The sequence below is a fragment of the Cyrtonyx montezumae genome, unplaced genomic scaffold (genome assembly GCF_038088225.1).
Source record: "Cyrtonyx montezumae isolate F1298 unplaced genomic scaffold, pur_monq_1.0 scaffold_13, whole genome shotgun sequence".
In the NCBI taxonomy this organism is placed as follows: Eukaryota; Metazoa; Chordata; class Aves; order Galliformes; family Odontophoridae; genus Cyrtonyx; species Cyrtonyx montezumae.
Window position 1 is genome coordinate 26,933,452 of NW_027071859.1, and position 24,866 is coordinate 26,958,317.

At 36.7% G+C, this 24,866-nt stretch overlaps 1 protein-coding gene across 4 annotated transcripts in view; it reads right to left on the reverse strand.

Moving 5' to 3' along the window:
• Positions 1 to 24,866, reverse strand: part of LMBRD1 (LMBR1 domain containing 1) — a 61,057-nt gene that overhangs the window by 16,010 nt on the left and 20,181 nt on the right. For 2 of the 4 annotated variants that reach the window (XM_065730869.1, XM_065730868.1), the window contains exons 6-11: positions 23,481 to 23,596; positions 19,918 to 19,991; positions 8,413 to 8,538; positions 7,007 to 7,159; positions 921 to 985; positions 89 to 191 (exon numbers count right to left, since the gene is read on the reverse strand). In XM_065730869.1, coding sequence (XP_065586941.1) covers positions 89 to 191; positions 921 to 985; positions 7,007 to 7,159; positions 8,413 to 8,538; positions 19,918 to 19,991; positions 23,481 to 23,596 — 637 coding nt within the window. The remainder of the gene's footprint in view (positions 1 to 88; positions 192 to 920; positions 986 to 7,006; positions 7,160 to 8,412; positions 8,539 to 19,917; positions 19,992 to 23,480; positions 23,597 to 24,866) is intronic. The other 2 variants (XM_065730872.1, XM_065730870.1) reach the window with 1 other exon arrangement.

Below are 24,866 nucleotides of genomic sequence, written 5' to 3' on the forward strand. Positions count from 1 at the left end.
TCACTTTACAAGTACAGTTTGTCTTTCAGCAGCTTAGCTAATCAGAGGAACATCCTTATAGCTGTATGTCACCAATTAATTTACTTACCGTTTGAAGAACAGGTAGCAGCATATTCAATGGATTGGTCAAATTAGTTCCTAAAATTATAAATCCAGAGTCAAAGCCAGCTGAATGTAGAGCTTTGTCTAAACTGCAGAAATTAAGAAAGATTGAATAAGTACTGTGGTTATCCATGAGTTAACTTAAATTTAAAAGTGAGGGCAAAAAAAAGCTGAACTAAGCCTAGAGATTAAGAGCTTTTTCACACTTATACAGACCCACTGTTCTATAAAATTCACTGCATTTATTCTATAGAAATCTATATTGATTTATTTATGTCCTTGACAGTTTTAACTCTTCCTTAGTTCAGGCCACATAGCTTATATGCCCAGTCTGAAAAATTAGAGAAACCAACGTTTGAAACTTCTGGTCAAGTAACAATCCTCATTAAAATCTCTGCTTTGCAACTACCTATATTACTCTCAATTCCACGAAGCAATTATCGTGTGTAATATGTGACCATGTGCATGTCATTTGCAGCAAGGAGAAGCACAAGTTAACCAGCCCAGAAAGTACCTATAACTTAAATTCATTCAAGCACTCAGTACTTCAATACTCTTAGTTAAATTTACTTAAAGCTTATAATTTCTTTACCATGTCAGAACTGTTTTCAGCAGCATGCAGTTAAATTGAAATGTGCCCTTGATTGTTTTAGCACATTTCAATTTCAATATGCACTACAATGAAAAATGCAGCACTACATATGGAGACATACCATAGGAAAGAAATTACTCCTGAAGCAAGCCACCCCACACTGACTCAGATGTTAGAAGAGAAAGCGCGTAATTCAAGTGGTTAAGAAAAAGGCTGAAACACTTACTTTGACAAGAAGAGAGAGACAGTGAAGAGCAGTGCCACAATGATGAAGAATACTCCCCACACAATCTAGAAGCAAAAATATTTTACAGTGAAACTGAAAACGCTTGCGGTTGATAAAGTAATCAAAAAACTCAAATGAGTTCCAATAAAGGTCTAGCAATCTTGGACCTCAGAGCTCAAGCAGTTGAAAAAAGTCTTGGTAAAGCTTTGGCAGAAGCACTAAAAATGCTTACTCAGGTAAACAGATTTTTTGTCAAGCATTCAAAAAGATGATCACTCAAGAACAGAACCATTTCTGTCTACTGGATACAATGAGCACAGAGTCAAGCATTAAAGAATGTCTCAGAATGGCTTAGGTTGTAAGATCAAGGTCCAATGCCAACCTGTTGCATTACCTCATCATCCTCTGAATAGATATAAAGAAGAAATTTAATCTAAACCCATCCTCATTCAGGATAAATCTGTCCTAACCCCACATCTTTTTAAAGAAGTCTATGAATATATCAAGGTGCCATTAAGAACACAGATGTGATATTAATATACAATGAACACAGCATTTACCAGAATGCACTACCTACACATATTATAGAATGGAAAACCTACACAATATGAAAGCATTTGTACTTAAGAGAAATTACATGTTTCCACTACCATATCCAGTAGGGTGCTCCGTTCCAAAGTACAACTCTTTCTCAACTGAGAGCTCCCTTCCGTAAAACTATTTGGAGGAACAGACAAAAATCAGTTTGATGGACCAATGTAAAGTTCAAGCAGGCCTATATACTAGGTTCATGCCTTACTTCTGCCTGCAAGTCCTCAGTTTTCACTATTGAGGTACTTAAAAGGAATTTTCAAGCCTCAAGTTATAGAAAGCAGCTTTCATAGTATTCTGACTCATAGGTTTAAGTTACCTAGAAATTACTTTTGAAGAGATAAGACTTGAGGACAGACAAAAAAGGATGCGTGTAACTACCACAATAGTGGAAAAGACACTTGAGTTTCAGTAAAAAACAAATGTAACTCAAATACTATCGTACTTAAATACACTTCCATCTAGGAAGGAATGAAAATAAAGTTGTCACTAACACATCACAATAGCCAGAAAAACCTCTCCTCAAGGTTTTGTTCTAGAACAAAAGTTGTATACTCCTTCAGCTGCCCAAGGCATTTAGCCTGTTTGTATCAAATAACAGTAAACCACATTTTTATGTGAAACTGTAGACATTACAAACAGCCACTAGTACATAACATGCTGTTTCCTGAAGTGAGTTCCTTTAGCCTCTTCATATCATCAAACTTGACAACTGGAGGAATTAAGCAGCAATAAGCAGAGGACAGTAAGGACTTGTCACTCAAAACTTAATTTTCATATTTGAGCATACAAGATTAAAGATACACGACTAAATGAAAACTAGGGCAAAAACATGGAAATAGGCAATCCTCAGTAACAGGGATAGAAGCAAGCCATTTCTAGGTTCAAGTAGAACGTTGAGTTCTATTCAAGTTTAACTAGGTGAAATAATTCAGACATTAATGATTAGTGTAAATTTCTACTTCTGCTGTACACAAAGAGCTGAAGCTCTAATATTGTTTGTGTCCTGCTTACATCATTTACTTTATCTCTCCAATATCACCCTTGTTAGAGTTATACAAAGGGCTCCCAGAATTTTGGGAAGCTAAGCTGTTTAATCTTTGAATAACTCAAATGTCACTGAGATGATTGTGGCATTTAGGCCCTAATTCATTTTGAGTAGGCACAACTACATGAAAAGAGAATGGTATCCCTCACAAAAAGAGCTAGAATACTTGCCCTTTCCTGCCCAGTTACTTCCTATAGTGGTACTCATGTACCAATGGAAATAGTGAATCAGTTTCACTGTTCCATGACTTTGAACCAATACCAAAGAAACACACATTTTAAGCAACTGTCATCCTCTGAGGGCTGGTGTCCATTAGCATAGAAAAAACTGGTGGCACAAATGTAATGAGATTGATCAGTTACACTGACAAAGAAACAAAGCTGGATTTCTCAACAGTAACACATTACTATTTGTACTGTCAGGAAGGTTCTGAGAGTGCAGTGGCTGGAAGGCTGGCTTCCAAAGAGAGCTCAGTTTCAGCCAGCTCCAAACAGCCTCACTTCAGGGTACAGCTGAACCCAGAAGCCAGCAATGGCACCTCTGGAACTATTTTGGAAATAGTAAAGTATCAGAATAGAAAATAATGAAAAGTGAGTAACAGCATCACAAACACCAATGCCAGAAAGAAAAAGGTAGTACTCCAGGCATCACTGCAGAGATTACCCTACCATCCATTAAAAAAAAGACCACAGAGAAAACAGATCTTCACACTTGGAGAAGGCAACTATCTCCTTAAGGAACTGAAGCCTATAAAGATCTCACGCTAGAGCAGATTCTTCTGACAGAAAAGGCTAGATTTTGTCAAATTAGTTTTTCTACATTACCTGATAAACCCCATACCACTCACTACTCACATCCTCAGGATCTTCTAGGCACCTTGACTTTGTCTGAATTGAAAGCCTACAGCTTCAAGTTTGACTTGGACTTCATGTGAGTCCTTTCCAACACAGTATATTCTGTTCTGAGTTTGATACAGCTTTCTACAGCTTTGAGTAGAACAAATCAGACTTGCAAAATTTTCTTCAGTCCATGTCAAGGAAAATGTATTCCTCAGGAGAATATAAAGCTTCGTCTTGGACAACAAGTCACATAACTAATATTCAAACCTAACAAAACTTAAGAGTGTAGGAGGACAATACACAAAGACTATTAATGTATTTACTCAAACTTCTCTAAGTTAGTGCTGTAAAAAACCCATGTGTTATTTCTGAGCATTCAGGCATTTGGAATTGATAACATATTACTACAACTCCCATAAACCTCACCATCCCAAACAAAACAGAAACTGCACTGTCCATGTCCACTATTGGACACAAGGACTTTCACCTGAAGTTTGAGACTTTAATGAACTCCTACACTGATCAGACCTATTATATATGGCTATAAAAATGTTTCCTATCCATAAAGGCCATTAACTGAGCCATTCAAAAGGTTATTTATACAGAGACAACTCAAATACTATAGAAGTAACAGTAAAACAGTTGCAAGAGTTGAGACAATAGCAGAATATTGAAATTTCATAGGACAGCTTCACATAAAGTACACAAGTTTAGTAGTGTGCTTTAAAGCACCCTATTTTAAATTAAAATTTGCCAGCAAGAATTACTGATCTACAACTCTGCTTTTTTAGCCTAGATTCTTAGGTGAGCAACTCACTGAGAAGATGAGAGAACAGAAACATAAGAACAATAAAAGACACTGGAATATCATCCTGACCATAAACAATAATCTGTAAGTAGTAGTGATATTGTAAACCACCCTATGAGAAAACAATGAATTACTGAAGTACTATAGGCACTACATGCAGCCATCACATTTCTCAAATGTAAGGCTACATAAGAAGTTGAACTATACAAGCTACTTCCAATGAGAGGAAACATCAAAACCGTTAAGAGTGAAGAGTCACAGAAATTTGTTTTAAATGAAAGCGTATGATGCAGTTTTTAAGTTATCCACTAAGAGTTCCAAGCTGAAAGCTTCTGGCCTTCAATTTCAGCTTGTTTCCATCAGTACTCAGCATTAACAGCAGCAATGGCAGAGCTAAGTGCTTACAGCCATCTTCAGTTCCATAAAGTACAGGCCAATGTAATGGTAAAATTATACCCTACAGTTGGTAAGAAACATTTTATATGGCAATCCTGTCCCCAGAAGTACTTTTCTTCTAAACTACATATATATCAACTAAGATCAAAAGACTAAGATTAAAATCTCACTACAGTGACAGTCTTTTGCACTGGCTGAGTATCAAGACAGAAGTTCTACATATCTAATTTACTATTGATGAAGCAATTATTTCACAAGATGCTTAATCAAAATGCATATATTCTTGTCAACACATCACTTCTGCTGGCTACAGTCAGCTTTAGTTAATACAATCTACCTGACAGTTACTGAGAGCTAAGTGTTCTTATTTTCATATGCCTGAGAAGAAAATAACATCCAGATTTGCTATGGCAGCATCACAGTACAAACATGTCACATTCCCTTATCATATCTTGTTTTTAATATGATGCACTACTCTTTAATGTTAACTGCCTTCAGTACAGCACAGACTGAAATGCAAGCTGTAAGAACTCTGATATTTATTTGCCCAACATCACAAGTAACAATTTCTGCATGCTCTGTACAGCTCTTCTGGTCATAGAAGTTTACCAAACCTATAATACAGTCATCCTTTGCCAGAAGACAAGTAAATACATCTAAGGGATATGTTTTCAACAACCTGTTAGTCATACAATTACCCTTAACAAGATTGTAAACAGGCTTTAGCCTACAGGGATCTATTCAAAATGTTACTGCTATCCCACACAAGATGTTCATCTTTCTGCAAACACACAGTAAAGGCAAACTAAGAACTGCTGACACTTGTTACTCTGAATAAGTCCTATATTCACACATTACATATACCATTTCACCCTCATACACAGGCTACATAAAGCCTGTGACAGATCATAAACTGGGCACAGGTGGCAAGGTTTCACTAGCAGGGGACTACAGGAGTGCATTGTAAAGAATAGGCTAGAAATTGCCTTGTGATTGATACAGCTGGTTCCAACAGATCCACAGCAGGACACCCTTATCCTGTTGAGGACACAGTAAAAAAATCTCAGTCAGTGCCTGGCAGCTGTAAGAAACTACAGCAGGAAAAAGTTTGTGATCATGATACTCAGATCAGCAGCTACCCAGTTCTTGTGTTTGTTTTTTTAAGAGCTGCAAAACAGAAAACAATTGAAACAAAGAAATGAACAGAACTTCACACTGCTTGAATTCTCTTAAGTGAGAAGGCTAGAGAAGTAAAGAACAGCAATATCCTCAACACCATATACTCTGTTAAGGGAACCACTTTCCTTACAGGATAGCAGAAGTTGAAAAATAAAGCAAAAATAAACCATCTACAAGTCTGAGCTGAAAGCAGTCCAAGTATAATTTTTTTTCTATTCTGTCAAAAACAGTTGTTATAGTAAAATGCTGAACAAGCTGACAACAAATAAAGCCCTTATTAGCATTAACCAAACTAGCTTAGACAAACATTAGATCTTACTTCAGTGATTATGTGGCTTCTTACAGCTTTACAGTCTGCATATCAAAAATATAACTTAGGCTACACAAGGCTATAGCAACTACACATGCCTGTATTTCTTATGCCTCTATTTAAAGGCTTCACACATATGAGAATATTGCCTGTAAAATTAGGCAGCTAATTTTTTTATTTAGATGTATATTATAAAACTACATGAATATAAAACCTCTATTACAATATCTACTTGCTGTAGCATTGTCATGAGGATATTGTAGCAATAAGCAGTTGATATTGCACATGGTAATTGACGAACTTCATCTGTAATTTATGAGAGCTGCTCCAAAAGTAATGTCTCCTATTTTATTGCATCAGCCCACAGTGCCAGAGGTAGATGTTGGTGGTATAGCAGTAGAACATTCCCAACAATATTCCATTACATTCTACTACTGTGCAACAGATGATGGCAGCAGAGGGACAGCCTGACAAAATGTCGGGCACGGAAGTGTGCATGAAGCAAAGGTGTGTGACTGAATTCCATCATTTGGAAAAATTGCAACCACTGACATTCAGTGACACCTACTGAACATTTAGGGAGATAACAGATGTGAGCACAAGCAGCAGGTGGTGGTTTTCAGCAGTGGCAGCAGTAGATCACTTCTGCTTGTGTACTGGCAGTTTTTTCTTTTTTAAACAGGCATAGCAAGCATTATCTTGTTCATCTCTAGCAAAAATGTATAGATAACTATGGCAACTAATTTGAAAAATAGAGCAAATTCTCAACTACAGAACACTATCAAATAGCATTGTGTTCTTTCCATTGGTTGTGGTTCCCTCAGAAATAAGTAGGAGGTATTACTTTCAGAGTAATTGAAAGAAGGAAGCTGAAAGCTATTACACCTCAACACTCAAGAAGCATAATGTCCTTACTTTCAGAGGTCGGATAGCTTCACAGAACTTCAACCACCAACTTTTCTCAATGGTTTCCAGATGCCTCTCTCTCCTTCGAAGTGTCCTCAGTCTTTCTTCTAGTTGCTGAACAGCTCGTCTATCCCTTGACGATAGAGGTCGACCATCTCTGCACTAAGAAAAGCAGCACAAGAGATCAGGGGACATTGAATCAATGAAACAAATAGACTTGGTACCTGGTTTAGTGAATTACAACAATTCACTTTTTACATATAATTCATATAATGAAGTCTGGAATTAAACAGTGAGGCACAATCTTGATCGTAACTCAAAACGGAAAATTAGTTTGTACTAATTACTACGTGAAAATACAGAAATTAATAACAAAGACACTACTTTTGATCTTAATTATCTTATGAAATCTAGCTAACAAAAGGTGCTTGCAAACTTTCACAATCCAATAGTAACAAATAATACTTGACTTTCCAGGAGTTTATTGTTCTCATTATTTCATTAAGAGAGGCACCTTCACTCCAGCCATATAAAACCTACAGCTTTCCAAGTTACACCTCAGAAAGCTACTTTTTAGATTTCATTACACAGTACCCACCCAACATCTAAGGGATCTGCATTGAGTAGAAGTAACCAAGTGCTGATGTCAGAACCATTTCAACACTGTTGGGAGTCCACTATTAAAGTTTGTATAACAGCACATACAGACTTACCAGGATTAAAATGATGGGGTGGAAAAGATTAGGTTACAACACCATCAGAACTGTGAAAGTCACTGATTAAACCATTATCTGAAATGGGCTGAGAAAAGGGTGAGGAATCCTTACATACAGGAGAAAGCTTATACTCTGCTTGTCAGAACTTCAGTGTTTATATAATTAACACCTCAATGAGCTGCAAAGCCATCAGTGGTTTACAAGTAGTATTACATCCTGAAGGGGTTTAGAATTCAGAACAGATTTCCATTTGTATACGTTTCTTTAACGTCTTATAACAGCAAAGTACACTGACCAGGCAGCAAGACTATTTGGAGCTGTTACTTGTAAAGATGATTAATAATTGGATGAGTATAACTTAAAATCATGACAGCTCTATATGGAAAATATATGGTGTTAACTAGACAACAGATGTTCTAACTGATAGCAAGCTAAGTTAGTATTCTTCTATTAAGTATGTCTTTCATATATCTAAGCAGGACTAGAAAAGTTTAGCTTCTAGAGAACACATTAACAAGGTAACTGCAGCTGGTGGACTAAACAAAACAGCACTCTACCATACTTGTTTCATAATAACTCAAACTGAAAGCTAATCACTTCTGGCTTGCTAGTTTTGTCTGGATTACAAATTTAATATGACCATAAACTGGAAAGCCCATTGATAAAAAAATCAGTAAGTGAGAACAGTAAAGTTGATACCTTTGACTTAATCCTTAATATCCGTTGCTCTACTTCTTCAATATCTTCCGTGTTCTCCAAACGTTCATAAGCTGCACTGGTAGTTCCCTTAATCAAGTTTAGAGGCAAAGCTGACATACCATAAGCCTAAGTTAAAGAAGAAAGACATTCATGTTTTCTGTTTCCTGCTATGTTTTCACCTGTTAAGCCTGCTGTATGTTACAGTTGTAAAGTATCACTGGTTTGTTCTCTTCCTCCATATTCACACTGTAAAACAATCAATTCTGTTAACTTTTGAGCAAAACACCATAAACACTATGAAGGTTCCAGTTTCCTCCAAAGTTTTTTAACCTACTAAAAATTTTTTGAAGGTAACTCCTGTTTCTTGGAGAAAAAATAAATAAACCAGCTATTTAATTCCACAGTCATTACAAAGTATCTGCCACTAAACCCAGAAAGTTCAGTTTTGCTCTGCAAAAAATAACGCTCTATAGCTTCAAGGAAAATTTCACCAAATACTGAAAACATTGATATCAAGTTAAATTTAATTCCCCTTTGCCACAAAAGGCAATTAGCAACTTTAGTTCCTATATTAGAGCTTAACTATAGGAGCTATATATATATATATATATATAAAAATACTGGAGGATGACTTCTATCACAGGCTAGTTACAGCAGGAAGAAATTCCATGCTTCCCAAAGCATTCTGGTTTGAACACAACCACACAAAAGTCTACACATAAGATTATGTATTTCAGTATCAAAATTAGTTTAACTTAGGCTAGATACAGCTCCATTGGGAAATCTGAGCCACCCATATGGACAGTTGTAATCTTTGAGAACAAACTACCACCTAGATGAGCTGAAAAGCAACCTCTACCCAAGCTTTCTCTTGGTAGGCTTCCATTTCTGTTCCTTAACCAGTGGCATTAAATATTGATATAGTATTCCAAGTATGACTACGGAAGTGCCAAATCAGTGGAGTAATCACCTATTGGCTATGCCATTGCTGATGCAGCCCAGGATAAAGCTTGCTTTTCTTCTGACACACTACTTGCTGATGTTCAGCTGGCTAGCCACAAGGACTTGCAGATCCCTTCAGCAGAACTACTCCTATGCCAGTCAGATCCTTGTTCTTGTTAGCCCAAGTCTTCCCACCTGTCTATGTCTCAATATACTTAAGGGACATGGCCAACCTCTTTCCAACAGTCTGTGGGGACAGGACCAGGGGAAAACAGACAAACTCAAGCATAGGGAGTTCTGCACCAACATGCAATGGAATTTCACGGAAAGAGTGACAGAGCACTGGAACAAGCTGCTCAGGGAGGTTGTGGATTTCTCTTTTCTGGAGATGTTCAGGTAAGTCTTGAATACCTACCTATACAGATAATTTTTTTCCACCAACTTGAAAACTATCCTAAAGAGTAAAGCAGTCATTCAAATACAACCAGTAATTCTATCATATGTATGTGATATCTTCACATTAGCTCTTCCAAGTGACCTTAACCTGTTCTTAAACAGTGCTCAAAAATTGACATCTGATAATACATGCTGAAAAAAAATATCACAAAACTAAGTTTATGGTTAAAAATAACTTATTTCAGAGAAGATTCTTCCCTCATGAACCCCCACAAATGATTCATACAAACAAAAACCTCTTTTGGTTTGCTTAAGAGCTAAAATAATAATTAAAACCTTAACAGCTTACTACTCAGTAAGTACAACAAATCATCCATCTTAAAGAGCCATTTCATTCTGACTTGACAGTCTGCCCACAGGTAATGCATGTGGCATCCCTAAATAGATGAACATATTCAGTTTCATAGACATCCTGAAATAGGTGATCTACAGCTCTAACAGAGAAGAGGGAAAACCAAAATCTTTGTTTAGATTTGTTTTTAAAGACAGTCTTGTTTGTTATTCACAGAAGTGAATAGTTCAAGATCTCAACTAGCAAAGAAATCTGTATTCACAGTAGGCCAGAAAATCACAAGTCACAACAAAACAATTAGTTCAATATTGTTTATGTAATATCAGCAGGCAATAAAGAACAGTGAGAATCATTCTAGCTATTCTCTCAGTGCATCACAGTACAAATTTACTCCATACTTCAGAGAGCACTAAGATACTACTTCAGAGTTTACATTAGCATTATTTTAGTCTGTTTAGTCTTCAATCCTCCTGCATTCCCTTCCTTCCTACCCTGTCAGCAAAAGATGCAGCTACAATCCTCACATTCCACAATCAAAGTTGGATACTTTCAAATAAACAGTTGCCATTATTCTTTCCACCTTTCACAAACACTGTATCTTACAGTACCTTACAGCTGACAAATTCCCACAGCCTATGGCTACCTAAGGCATTACTGTCTTACTCATAAGTCACCTGATAAGTTAATAGTGACTGAAATACAAAACAGAAAGTACAGTTGAGCTAAGTCAAAAATCTCATTTTACAAAAGCTTAAACAAGCTAGTACTTCAAGGATAAATTCTTGAAATTAAAAATATCCAGAGAGGCTTGCCATTAAGAATTTGACTGCTAATCTAACATTTCTAAATTGCACAAGCTACCAAAATACTACTTCTGAAAATTATGTTATGAAGGTAGAAACACCTAGTAATCAACCAGACAAGCCATAGGCACACAGATCAGTCATAAGGACAGCAAAAACAATCTGAAATGAACGTAGCAGTTATCCTTAGAAAAGTCAAAGGACTTGAAGCTAGTTGTGAAAACTTACTGCAAAAGGCAGCTATCAAGCTAACAGTAACTAGAACCTGATTATGCTTAACTGTCTACACCTGCAGTGTTCATCAAAATACAGATTCTGATCTTAGTACATAAACAGCATTAACTGACAGCTTACTAGCTTTATGTACATTAAGTTAAAACTCAAACAGTTGTTAGTTGTAAGAGCATGTGCTTTCTGCTCTGCTGTACAGGTCCATATCATTGAGATGTTTTAAAAGGTATGTGCATATGCACATACATAGAACCTTCTGCAAACAATGAAATTAGTCTTGACAAACATTTCTTGCAGAACACTGCCCTCTAGTGAATTTGCATGAAGCAGTCAAATTAAAACATCTGAGTCAACTATATAGCGTTTAATAGGGTTGAGAATGATAAGTGCTCACCACAATTTTAAACAAGCAAAAAAAGAACACAGTTACCATCTTCTCATAACAGCTTGTTTCAAAACATTAGCTGAGAGTATGAGAGAAGGTACAACATGCAGTTCTAATAAATACAGCCTTAACGCAAATAGATGTCCATTAGGTAAACAACTTCAGTTCAGGACATACAGCAAGCACATTAAAGACATGATTAAAGACAGATGAGTTGAATACGAGCTAGACTTCTTCAGTATGAAGATCCCACAAGAAAGCTCCACTGTACAAATACTTTGGTATAAAACTACCCTATATTATGTAATTAGCATTTTATTTTAATCACATCAATATAAGTACCAAGGAAGGTGCACTGTGGTTATCTTCATAGTAATTGATAAGTACAGCCAACATATCTGAAGAGGCTATATCTCCTTTACTCTGTGCCAGTGAGGCCTTGCCTGGAGTACTGTATCCAAATGTAGAGTCCTCAAGCACAGGAGAGCCACAGACCTGTTGGAGTGCATCCAGAGGGCCACAAAAATGACCCAAGAGATGGAACACCTCTCCTACAAGGAGCAGCTGAGATCCAGAGCTGTCCAGCCTGAAGAAGGCACCAGGCAGACCTGACAGTGGCCTTTCAGTATCTAATGGGGAGCCACAAGGGGAAAAAAAAACAAAAAACTCTTCAGCAGAGTCTGTGGTGTTAAAAAAAGAGGGGAAAATGGCTTCAAGCTTAAAGAAAGCAGATTAGCTATAAGGAAAGAGCCTTTTATAGTGAGGATGGTGAGGCACTGGAACAGATTGCTCAGATACGTAGTTGATGCCCTATCACCAAAGGCTTCTAAGGCAAGGTTGGATCAAGCCCTGGGCAAACTGATAACTGCGCACGTCCCTATTTATTGCAAGAGAGTAAAACTAGATGACCTTTAAAGGTCCCTTGCAACTCTAAGGATTCTATGATCTGATGGACAGTTTGTACATGGCTTGGTGGTATTTTTAAATGCTAATTCTATGCACCTTGGAAATATAATTCAATGTTTACAAGTAAGCTTCAGTTCTCTCAAGAGAAGTTTTAATATCCAATTTTTAGTTTCTAAATGAACATTATCAATTTCTTCAAAAACACTGTTAAAGATCTCAAGGTACAGAACAGACCGCACCCTGAGTGAGTGTGAGGATCATCCATTTCTCTAACACTCATCATGACAGTATCTTTCTCCTTTAATATATTCATTTTCATTTTTTCATATTAACAAAAATTCATTTCCACTACATAGATTCAAAAGAAATGCTACAGAAGAATATGCAACTCTACAACAATCAAGGATCACGTGATACATAATTCAAGGAGCTTAAACACTATGTTCAAGTACAACAGTCTCTTACTACAGCACATGCAGTGAGCTTGTTCTTGCTGGATATATCAACTGTCAGGAAAGTTAACTCAATTGAAATACTGAACATAGCTGCTATGCCAAGTTGCCATATTCTGTATCGTTTCATCAGGCAGAGAAGAGCATAATTATCAGCCAGGAAATGATAAACTTCATTTTTAAAGTGTAATCACTCAAAATATGAAAGAAAACTATCACTGATCCAGCAGTTGAACTTCTATAGTTCTCCACAAGTACAGTAACAATTAGGTTGTTAAAACAAAAGAACAAATTGATTTGCTAATTCTACCTATGTATGGTTGTTTCTCTGTGAACCAAGTCAAATAACTACTTTTTTCCATGTAAAAAGTGACATTGGAGTGATTAAGTAGTAATGACCATAAATGCCACTAACTCACAGGTTTCTCAATAACTGTTTGAAGTCTACATAACAGAAAATCAGTATTAAACAGCTCCTTTTAAGGTTAGACAGATTACAAAAGGCTTTAAGCTTTCCCCTTTATTAAAAGTCAGTCAATTGAAAGAAAAGTAAATCTTATTGTAGACAAAAATTATTTGTGAAAAAGCCATTAAATTTGTCAGCAGACAAAAATGAGCTCTATAATGTCTCTTCTTCCAGGATGGAGTACAGATCACTTTACAATTCCATGAGAAATCAAATAATGCTTATTAAACGTTTTGGAAAAATTACAAAGCCAATTATAATCATCCTTCAAGGACATGCTAAATGAGATGCACAAGATCACTTAAAAATTAATCTGCCTATCATTGTGTGAGTAATATATTATTCTGCTTTGAATTCAAATAGCAATCTGGTGCTGACAACAACTAATGTACTAATACCTAAGGCAAAGTAAAACCATTTCAATGCAAAACTCATTAATGAAAATAGATTCAAACTACATCATCTGTGAAGCTATTTCAAACAAAGCACTGTAGTCTTAATTTATCATTTTCTTGTTATATTTCACACTATACATACTGAAAGCCATCAGTATAAATCATCAAGGTCATGGATTTGTAGAGCCTCCCTATGGATCATTCACATTTCTTTCAAAACTTTTCCATCCCAAACGCTGTACTTCAGTATTACACATCATATAATACCACAAAAGCCGACTGAGTTAAGGTTTTAATCAGTAATATCTTTTCCCTTGTAAAGGTCACACTGAATGTTGAGCAACAAAAGATGATGTTACTTAAACAATGTTCTTAAAATGAAATTTAAGCTTATGCTCTTGTAAGTAGTATGGATATATCATGTGATAAGTTGCAACCAATTTCATCTACACACTTCTGGTAAAACCACTATCATCTTCCCTCAGGATGTTACAATTCAGAACATACATCTTCCCTAGTTGCTCTCTATTCCCTGCTCCAAGAAGGATCAATTAATGCCAGAAAACGTTTTTCAGGATATTCTGCAAGTAAATACAACATCAAGTGCGAGCTTCAGTACTATATTCAAGACAACGAGGCAAATAACAGGGATAGACCCAAAGTTAGTTACAATAAGAGTTTCCATAAATATAATATTTATGGAAATTTATGAAATAAGAGTTTCCACAGCTTAAAATACTTTTTCCCCTTCTATTATTTGTCAGAGCATGCACATTTGCTTCCTATAACAATTAAGTTTATCAAGTTATAAGGTGAAGAAAAATAAAGCAATTTGTAATGTTTAGATTATGAACCTGTATTAAATGCTACCCCATGCTCCATATCACTGACCCTCCACTTGCACAACTTCTGAAAGTTCTGAAAGTTTCCTCCTATGAAAGCATTTAGAAGTTGTTACTATTCTCTGGCACAGAATAAGTATTTACCAGCAGTCATGCAAAGCTCATAACTCCTAGAACACAGAACTATTACTTCTCTGAAGACATTGAGTACTATTTATAAAAAACAAAATACCCCAGGCAGTTTAAGCATTAAATACATAGTAAGTAAAAGAAATAAAAAAATAAGTTATTTGTATAAAAGAACAGCTGTGATAATAGAATTTTCCAACATAGTCTAGATGAGGTTATAACAACAAAACAAATACTGTTAAGTGAATCAAAAATAATCACTCAACATCCCATCAGTTTTTTTTATTTACTTAGGCTTTTAGGCTTAACACAGCACCTGCCACTCTTAGTAAGATTTGTAAATCCTGAGATTGGAAGGGACTTCTGGAGATTCTCTGGTCCAACCACCTGTTCAAGCAGAGACCCATACAGCAGGTTGGCCAGGCAAATTACAAAGCTGTCCAAGCTGGGAGACTTCACAACCACTCTGGGCAGCCTGCATTAGTGCTCAGGCACCTGTGCAGTATAGAAGTGCTTCCTAACATTCAGAGGGAACCTTCTGTATTTCACCACCCCTTGTCCTGGTACTAGGCACTGTTAAAAAGAGCCTGTCTCTGCAATCTCTGCACTTTCCCTTCAGGTATTTGTAATATGGATGAGGTTTCCCTCTGAGCCTTCCCTTCCCCTGACTGAAGGGTCTAAATTCTCTCAGCATGTCCTCAAAGAAGAGATGCTCCAGTCCTGTCATCATCTTGGTGGTCCTTTCTTGGATTCTCTCCTCACTGAGGGGGCCAAAACAGGACCCAGTACTTGAGGTGCAACGTAACCACAACTGATTAAAGGAGAAGGATCCCTCACTCAATCTGCTGGAAATACTTAGTCTAATGCAGCCAAGAATACCATTAGCCTTCCTCACAACAAATGCACATTACTCTCTCATGTTTAACTTTCTGTCCACAAGGACCTCCACAAACTTTTCTGCCAAGCTGCTTTCCAGCTGGATGGCCTCCAGTAGGTCCTGGTACCTGCAGTTATTCCTCCCAAGGTGCAGAACTCAGCAATTCCCTCTGCTAAGTTAGCAAAGGCTCTTTGTCAGCTCATTTTTACGATACTCCATTTAGAAGATGGAGTGAAGTCCACAATTCAGTGTGAATGTTCTGTTGTTCCTCATACTGTGAGGAAAAAAACAAACATACGCATTCATCAGTAAGTTAAGTGGACTGATTTTGATATTCAAGACAAAGCCATAGTATTAGCCACACACCAAAGTTGCATCACAAATCTGCAAACATCAGCAATCCTAGACCAGTGTGATGCTTCAATTTGTGTTCCCTATAACCCCAAAGAATTTCACATCAGATGTGGCAAGTCCATTCTCTACTGCATGAATAGCTCACCATAGACTTACTTACAAGTAACACATTAAATCAGTAGTTGCTTGGGAGGCCCAGAGCACTAGATCAATGCTGACAGAAGTACTAAAATAGATTTCAAGTGGATTAGTCATCAGAGCAAGTTTGTTACATAATTTAAACTGTAGTCCTTAACAATCTAGAGAAAATACCACTTCCTAGGGAAGAATATGTTCCCAGAGGAAAAGCTTAGAAGCATACATAGGCAGAAGCAAGCTTTGGATCTCAGTAGCTACACAAACTCAAGGCTTCCAGGTGCCAATGCCAAATACTCTTAACTTCTGAATACTACATATTAACACAGCACAGAAGTGGTACTTTAAAACAGCTATAACTCAATCCTTACCATTCAAGGCCACAGAGCAATACTGTTAATGATCAATTATAGAACAGGTACACTGTATATCAAACACCTTAAGTAGTATCCACTTAATTTGTCTGTTTCACAGTACTCTTAGAAATAACATTAAGATTAAATCAAAGTCAGTTGCAATAAGTGCAAGCACAGCATCATTTTCACTAAGTGTTTTGCATTAAAAGAGCAGTTCTAACTTAAAACCATTCTTAGTTTAAGAATTTGTTATAATACAGATTAGGTATGAAAGCATTTACTAGCCTATCACTTAACACACTTCAACCTTCATTAGATGCTTATGTAAAACAATTTCTCTACAATAATAGGAATGAGTATAGAGAAGACTGAATACACCTGCATCTCTACTTGCTTTTCTTTCTAACCACATAGCTATTAAACAGCGCAAAATATAGAACTAGCAGAATAATAGCCTGAGGATTTTCAGAAGATGGAACAAAGATTTGTACCCATTCTTGCAGATCCTTGACTCTTAAGAAGGATGAACAAAAGATTTAAGATCACCTCTATTCAGAAATGTGGTAATGGAGTTCCCTTATGTTCTCATTTATTTTCCACCCTTTTCTCATCATCTGAGAAACATCTGAGCTTTCAAGTAAGCATCTTTGTTCTTCTGCTCCCTTCACAGAAGGGGATACTCTTCTGGATCTCAGAATCTGCCACCAGAACAAATATTTGTTAGATGTCTTAAAATCACAGGCAGGCATTACATATGCTTGCCTGAGTACTAATGCTTGTTTGTTTGTTTTTAAATCTAGAGGCCATTTATTTAACACAGCATTAACAGAAAATCCTAACACTGATATAAAAAACTGACCTGGGAAGTCAGCAAGAGAAAAAATTACTCTCTCCAGAATTACGCTTCTTTCCCTTTCAACCATAGGGGCTGGGGTAATCCAAAGTAGTATAGAGTAAGAGGATATGCTCCTACTAGTCTCTGAGGCTCAAGAAGTTATAACAGCACACTTTTTTCACTACGCTAAATTTCACATTAAGTCCTTCCATTTGGAAACGCAGAGCCCACAGTATAATCTGATTCTAGGTACATCACACCCACATATCACTGAGAACATCATTCCAGTTGTCCAAAGAACAGCTGTAGTACAGTACCACTTTTCCCATAACTACCTGTGAGCAAAGTGCTACAAAGAAACACCAGAGCATAGAAAAGATTTCCCACTTCAGCTCTAACAGCATGGTCTTTATTAGGTGCTTTCACTGAAAATGACGCATTTATACCTCAGTTCATTCATGTATCAAAATTAATTCACTGTTTCCACATAAGATTCTATGGCTGCCTTCAAGCAATGCCAAACAGCACTTTAAAAAAAAGCAGGTACTGTGCAAAGCTCATCCTTAAGTCTTCTTTAAAAGAGTTCCTTCATTTCTCCTGTCTTAATCCTTACAGAAGAAGTTAAGTGATGATTTTAGAGTCTAATACAGCAACTACAAACAAAATAATTATGTGCTCCAAACATTTGTATACATAGCTCAAAGTTTTAAGGTAAAAAACAACTTAGTTCCTAACTTTTTTTTTAAAGGCAACTATTTTAATAAAGCATGATAACTAACTTCATGTATTACTCAATATTTCTATAAGTTCTAAATACATTAAAACTACACAACGGCCTTAAGAACAGGTTTGTCTTCTTTGAAAACCCTCAGACAGCACAGTACACCAAAGTTACTGAACATTAAGCAGAAATTTTTACTCAAGACCAACTGAACCTGCAAGTGTGAAACGTGAAATACAGCTAACAGACCCAAAAAACTGGACTCAAATCCATGTCAATTACATAGTAATAAAGAAATTAAGAATATTAGTAATAAATTCAAAAGCTTTCTAATGCTACCTCCTGAAACACTGTATATAAGTTTATTATTGACTAAAGCATATAAAACTAAGCATTCTTGTACTTCAGATGCTTTCCAATGTCACTAATGTGTAATAGACCTATACTTGGGTACACAGAAGAAGCAAAACAGACTGTATTCTCCCAGGTAACAAATTCATTCTTAAGCTGAGCTTCCTGAAGGTCAAGAAGTCTGCACGTGCTCTACACTAACATAATCCAACAGAAGATTAATCCTTTCCTTCCATAATTAAGGGAAACAAATTCCAAACCTGACATATTATTACAGGCTAGGCAAAGGTCCTTTTTTTGACCAGAACATTATCTATATGTCAGCAAGGCAGTCAGAACAATTTAGTGTTCCATGTTAGTCACAAAAAGGTTTAATTAGATTAATGATTCAGCTCAGAGTAAGCACTTAGTAAATAGAGCCAAGAGCAGTTCAGCTCTCCGCAGATACCAGTGTTAGTTGGTCAAGCAAATTGCTCTCATACCTACTGCACAGAGCCTGTGCATAACTGAGCTGTCAATGTTTTGACATTCACTTAGAAATCTATACTGAATGGACTCCCATACTCCTGCTGTAACTTATTGTCTTCTGAACAGCAAGAATATAAAAAAATTAGCTGTTTTGGTTTACTAAATACAGACTTAGGGGTCAAAAGGCAGTATTTAGTAAGCACTTTACCTCCTTATCTAGTTACAACTAAAGCACTCTTCATCCTTGTTCTGCAATAGTTTTTGTTGACTCACCTTCTGCCTGACAACAACCTACCACTGAACATTTTGCTGACTAGCACTTCAAGATAATTGAAGGATTTTATTCTGAGCTATTGTTACTGAACCACTTAGAATTCACTAGGAAAACTGTGGTTCTATTACGTTATGAGTCAAGCTACAGTGAAAGAATTATTCTAGCAAGAACTTAAAAGATTAACATCTATCAAAAAGGCACTGAATTCATACCATCTTTAAAGCTTCATCTGCAGTTAATATTAGGTTTTGAAAATTCATATTCACAAAGTTTTATCTTGATGATCATTTAATACTGTAATACTAAAAATTGATACTCAGTGACTTAAAGAAAAGTTTCCCACTTTTCATTACACATCAAGTTATTCTGCCAGACTTCTGTTTGTGAAACTCTGTAGGGGTAAAAACAAATGAAGAATAGTTCTAGAAAAGTTACATTCAGAAGTAGACTGACTGACCAGACCAAGTCTGGCATATTCTACAGCGCACTGAATAAAAAGGAACATTTAGTTCCCCTCTACTGTTTGTAGAAAGTGATAAACAAGACAGCAGAACACAGCAAGTTTGTATTACAAGCCATAGAGAAGAATGACCTCCCCCAAAGAAATGCACTGAAACTAGTCTGAACTGTGCTAAGTACTGAAACTGGTTCTTAAACTGGCAAAAGTTATTTCTTTAATGCCAAGAAATTAGAAGTAGGATTTCAAATGACAAAGAGAGCTAGAAGATGCTACTCAAGCTACTGGGCATGACAACAGATTTCCAAGGAAGTGTGTTTCATGACAGCAGCGAGTATAATTAATATAAATACATCATATATTTGCATAATAACTTACTGTGTAAGTGATAGCTGCCAACATTCCAATCACAGTCAAGGAACTAATGGAAAATGAAAGAGCAGTCAGGCCATCTGCAAAAAAAAAACTGATGTAATTTCATACAATAGAGGTATGAAAACTTTTCCTCAATTGATTTCCTGAAATTCTAATTCATTAGATAAACAAAAAAGCAAAACAAGAAAACATTTGCAATTTCCACTTAACTCAGACATGAAATTTACCTAGCACAGCTTTTTGTTCTTCCCCCAGTCCTGCAAGAAGCAGGCCAGTAATCTCTACTTCACCAGAAGCCTGAAGATTATGCATTCACTGGTTAAACAGACACAGATGAACTTGCTCTCACCACTGTCATAACACCTATGTTCAAGACTTACTTCTGGTCTCCATAGTATATTGTGATGCTTGTCACAATTTAAGCTTGCATCCTGGACCGTTCATCTTAGATTTGTTATCCTGTCTTTCTCATAAGAGAGCATTATTCAAAGAATCAGTCAAGCATGGATCCCTCAAGTAACCAAACACGTCAGGCTGTTCGCCTCAGCTTCACTCAGACCACACCCAGATGCAAACTGGAAAAGTCTGATAACCAAGGAGCTGCTGCTGCCTTGCTACCACTCAAAAAATTAGAGGGAATAGGAAAAGAAATGCAGCACCAAACTCTTCTCTGTGTAAGTGTGTCCAGAGATCTGAGGTCCCTTCAGTCTGAAGTTGCTTGATCCTAAGAAGTTAAGGTCACAGAAAAATGCTAGCAGAGCCAGAAACCAAATCCAGACTTCCCATCTCAACCCAGTATCTTCATGTGCATACCAAAAATAAATATTAGCTATACTATACTTCCAGAGCAAGAACATCTACAGACCTGAAAATTTAATTGACAATCATGTCAAGGTTGCACAGAGAAATTAGCTTGTATCTCAGCTCAACTACTGTCAGATCCTGCATAAACAGTTTTTAGGAAGTATTTCATTCTGCACTGTTGGAACACTTCTCTTGCTTCAGAAAGAAAAATAAAATGACAGCAAAATCTATGACAAAACAACAGACTTTTCCTCTCTATCCCTTGTGTTTGTGTGAACAGCTCATAAGAGAGCTCATTATGAAAGACTCCATAAGGAAAACTGTACTGTGAATCCTTGGACCTGTCCAACAGCTACATTTCTGTAAGGAGTAATGGAGACAAATGTATGTCAGGCAAGGTATAAAGCAGATGCACAAGTTCAGGAGTATGTGCAACACACTAGAATCAGCTCCAGCAAAGTGAAGTGTATCCTAAAATGAAAATTAATATATTTATTGTCATTTTATTCCTTCTATGGAATCAAAAGCTCAAAAGTATAAAAGAAACATTACAAAGCTCAAAGAAATCAACATGTGCAAAGTAGTACCACTGAGGTAGCAACGGAGCAACTGACAGTTTTATACTGTCAATTACTGCTTCTCAGAAGACTTAACTTGGTCCATAGACAAGTACTTGAAACCAAAAATCCTATGCATCTTCTGCAGAAGAAATTAGCCAAAATAAAAGAGTAAACGCAACACAGAAACAGGATTTAGAGACTGCTTTTCAATAACAGAAGAAAAAATTCAATCTTGTAAAGCAGAAGGTAGCTACAGTTTTCATAGGTTCAGATTCAGTACTCTTCCAGCTTGTTTCTCATTCTACTGCATTAAAGAAATGCAAATGGTGTATTGCTTTCCCAGTGAAAGCTCTTTAACAGCTCTTAAGGTAAAGTTGATTTAATTAGATACAGCACTGAATAAATAAAAAGCTCTTTTGCAGAGTCAGTAACAAGTATCTATTGGTTCTAGCCAAAAAAAGCACAAGCTTTACTCCAAGTGTTATTTTAGAGAAGTATTTCTATAGGAATATGGCATAGTGATAAGACCTTAATCTGCAATTATCAGAACCCTTTTACTTCAAAACATTTTTTTAAATCGAGAGAACGGGTTCTGTTCATGAAAGCTTTAAGATATTTTGCTGAGATTTCAGCCTAACCTTAACATGAAAGAAGTTCTGAATATATCTATCTCAGAGAGAAGCAGCTTTCTAAAGACAGCATTTTTCATAAAAATTGAAAAGTCTTACTTTCACATCTGCATACATCAGTACCCCATACTACTTACAATGGCCTTGTATTTCCTTCTTGCCTCAGTTTTAAAAGCAGAGAAATTTTGCTTTGAAGGAGACAGCTACAGATAATTCTGATGATGGACTTATGTCATGAACATGCTGCCAGTAGCCTCACATTCACAGGTGAGGTTATCATAGTGGACTTCAAGCACCTTAACAGCTGCTAGAGAAATAACAGGAGGAGACTCCTGGAAAGCACCAGTGACAGCCTCCTTAAGTGAGCAGAGCACCATTTTCCTCTCTAGGTCTCATACTGAGAAAAGGATTCACTGGTGATACCCAAGGCAACCTTGACTGCAGTGACCATGAGATGGGTAAAGCTAAGGATCTTGAGGAAAAGTAGGGCAAAGAGTAAGATCATAATTCTATGCTTCAGGGGAGCAAATTTTAGCTGCTTGTGGTTCTGCCTGAAAGAGTAAGATGGGACAAGGCCCTAGAGGGAAAAAGCACCCAAGAAGGCTGGTTGATATTCAAAGATGACCTCCCTTGAGCTCAAGAATGGCCCACCTGAACAAGCAGCAAGTCATGCAGGCTTGAAAAGTGGCTTGCATGGATGAACATGGAGCTCCTGGTCAAATTCAAGCATAAAAAGGAAATAAGACAAGGAAATGACAACCCTCGGTAATTGTGCCATTCCCACTCATCCTGTCATCTACACTGAGCCAAGGAAGGTTCAGGCTAGATAAGGAAACTTTAAAATCACAGAAGTGGTTGAACACTGGAACAGTTCTCCTAATGAGGTGACTGACATCCATTGGCTTTCAGTGTTCAGGAGGGATTCGAATAATCATCTTAATATACTTTTGTCATTTGGTCAGCCCTGAAGAGACAAGGCTGTTGGACTTAATGATATTTGCATGTCTCTTCCAACAAAACTATTCCAATTCTAGTGTTTACCTTTTCTAAAAAATTCCATTAGAAGAGGAAAAAAACCTCATGAGAGCTGTAAGATTCTCTTGTCTATGAAACATTCACTCTTACTTGTGACTAGCAATATCTCAAGCCACTTGAAGGTTGCTATATCACAATATACACGTTGGCCAAGATTAAGCTTATTGATCATAGGGTATCCAAGTAACATTTATAGCTGTTATAAGTGACAATTCCATGGAAGAAAGTACTATTTCACACTCCCCCCAAGCCCCTCCACAGTGAAATATCATAGGAGACTATATTAAAATCCTTAAAGGACAATAATGAAAGCAGACACTACTAATTTCCCATTACATACTTAAACTGTTTTGATTATTTTTGTCTGAGTTAGAATGACACTCTTACTATAAAGAATAACTGCAGGGGAACAGACTCAAATTAGAAAATAGTCCCCATGAGAAAAGTTACTTTTTGTTCGGTTAATGGTATGCATTCCAGAATAAGCTGGTAGCAAAGTAAAGCAAAGCACAAAAGAAATAACCCATCTCAGACTTACGACTGCTTCCAAATTCTTCAAACAGAAGCTTCACTTTCTCCCATTCTGTGGAATTCTTCTTGTTGGGAATATCCAAAGGAACAAAAGCACTATAACAAGAAAGAGTCTTATTTACCCTAGCAAGGCAAATATTTAAGATGTACTTCCAACTTCAGAAAATGGAAATATATTAATCCCTGCAGGAAAATTCTTTTAAGCTTATGTTCAACAAATTCTAAAGGCAACACTTATTTAATTCACATCCCACACACATGTAATATCTAGATCAGAGATTATGTGTGAGCCTGTGCATAGTTAGATATGAGGGTCAATGAACAAATATTCCTAAGCAAGGCAAGGATCCTTAAAAGCATCATTAAAAGGTACACTAATCTAATTTACTAACCTGGTTCAACTCAGGTGTATTTTTATAGAATTAAGTATCACTGAAACAGTTTAACTTATAACCCTACATTTCTGAATGCAAGAATAAAATTCAAGGTTCCCACACCAAGTATTTTTAATTAAAAGTTTGTGCCTATATTCCACTATTACAACAACAGCACTTCTGCATTCCATTTCTTGCTCGGTACCTACAAACTAGAATGTGAAAGGTCAATAAGAAGAGTAGAATCCACAGTAACCCATTTTATACACTCTTGAATGAAGATTCAGATAAATCCTGACAAGGGGATAAATACCTACAATTCTACTCCTTCTCAAGTTCCAAACAGTAATAAGGGCCAGATGACAGAATGCTATAACTAGAAATTCACACGCTTCAGTCCCAAATAAGCAGGAATCTTTTATTCTGAACAGGGTGCCTCAGTTAGTAGACAACCAGCCAGAAGACTATCCCACTTGGTCCTTTGGGCTCTAGCTTCATAGGTCACAACAAAAGAAAGGCCTAGTTAACGTGACTAGATGTCTACTATAGCAGCTATTCTAGCACCAATAGCACTCTACAGCACAGCTCATGCATTGCACCAGTGCAATACAGAGCAATTTAGGCTAATCTTGCCACACACATTAAGCAAGAAAAACTTGACAAGTCTTAACTATTTTACTATGTTAAATAAATGGTTAATGGACCATAGCAGCTATCAGCAGAATAAGATGGTGATATACTAAATAACTACTGAACTACCACCAGTACATTACAATATGTCAGTCTACTGAGAATGAGTGAAAAGAGTACAAGTGCCAATACACAGTTGCACAGGTGTAACTGAGAACTCAGCTAATGAAATGGAACAGAACTGCTCAATAGTGTTATCTTACACTTGGAGCCCCAGGCACAAAAGACTTACAAAATATAATCAAACACACTGTTTAAAGCATTTGTTGAGAATATTACAAAGGCATAGGCTACAGAACAGAAGTAATGCTAGACAAGCAATTTAAAAA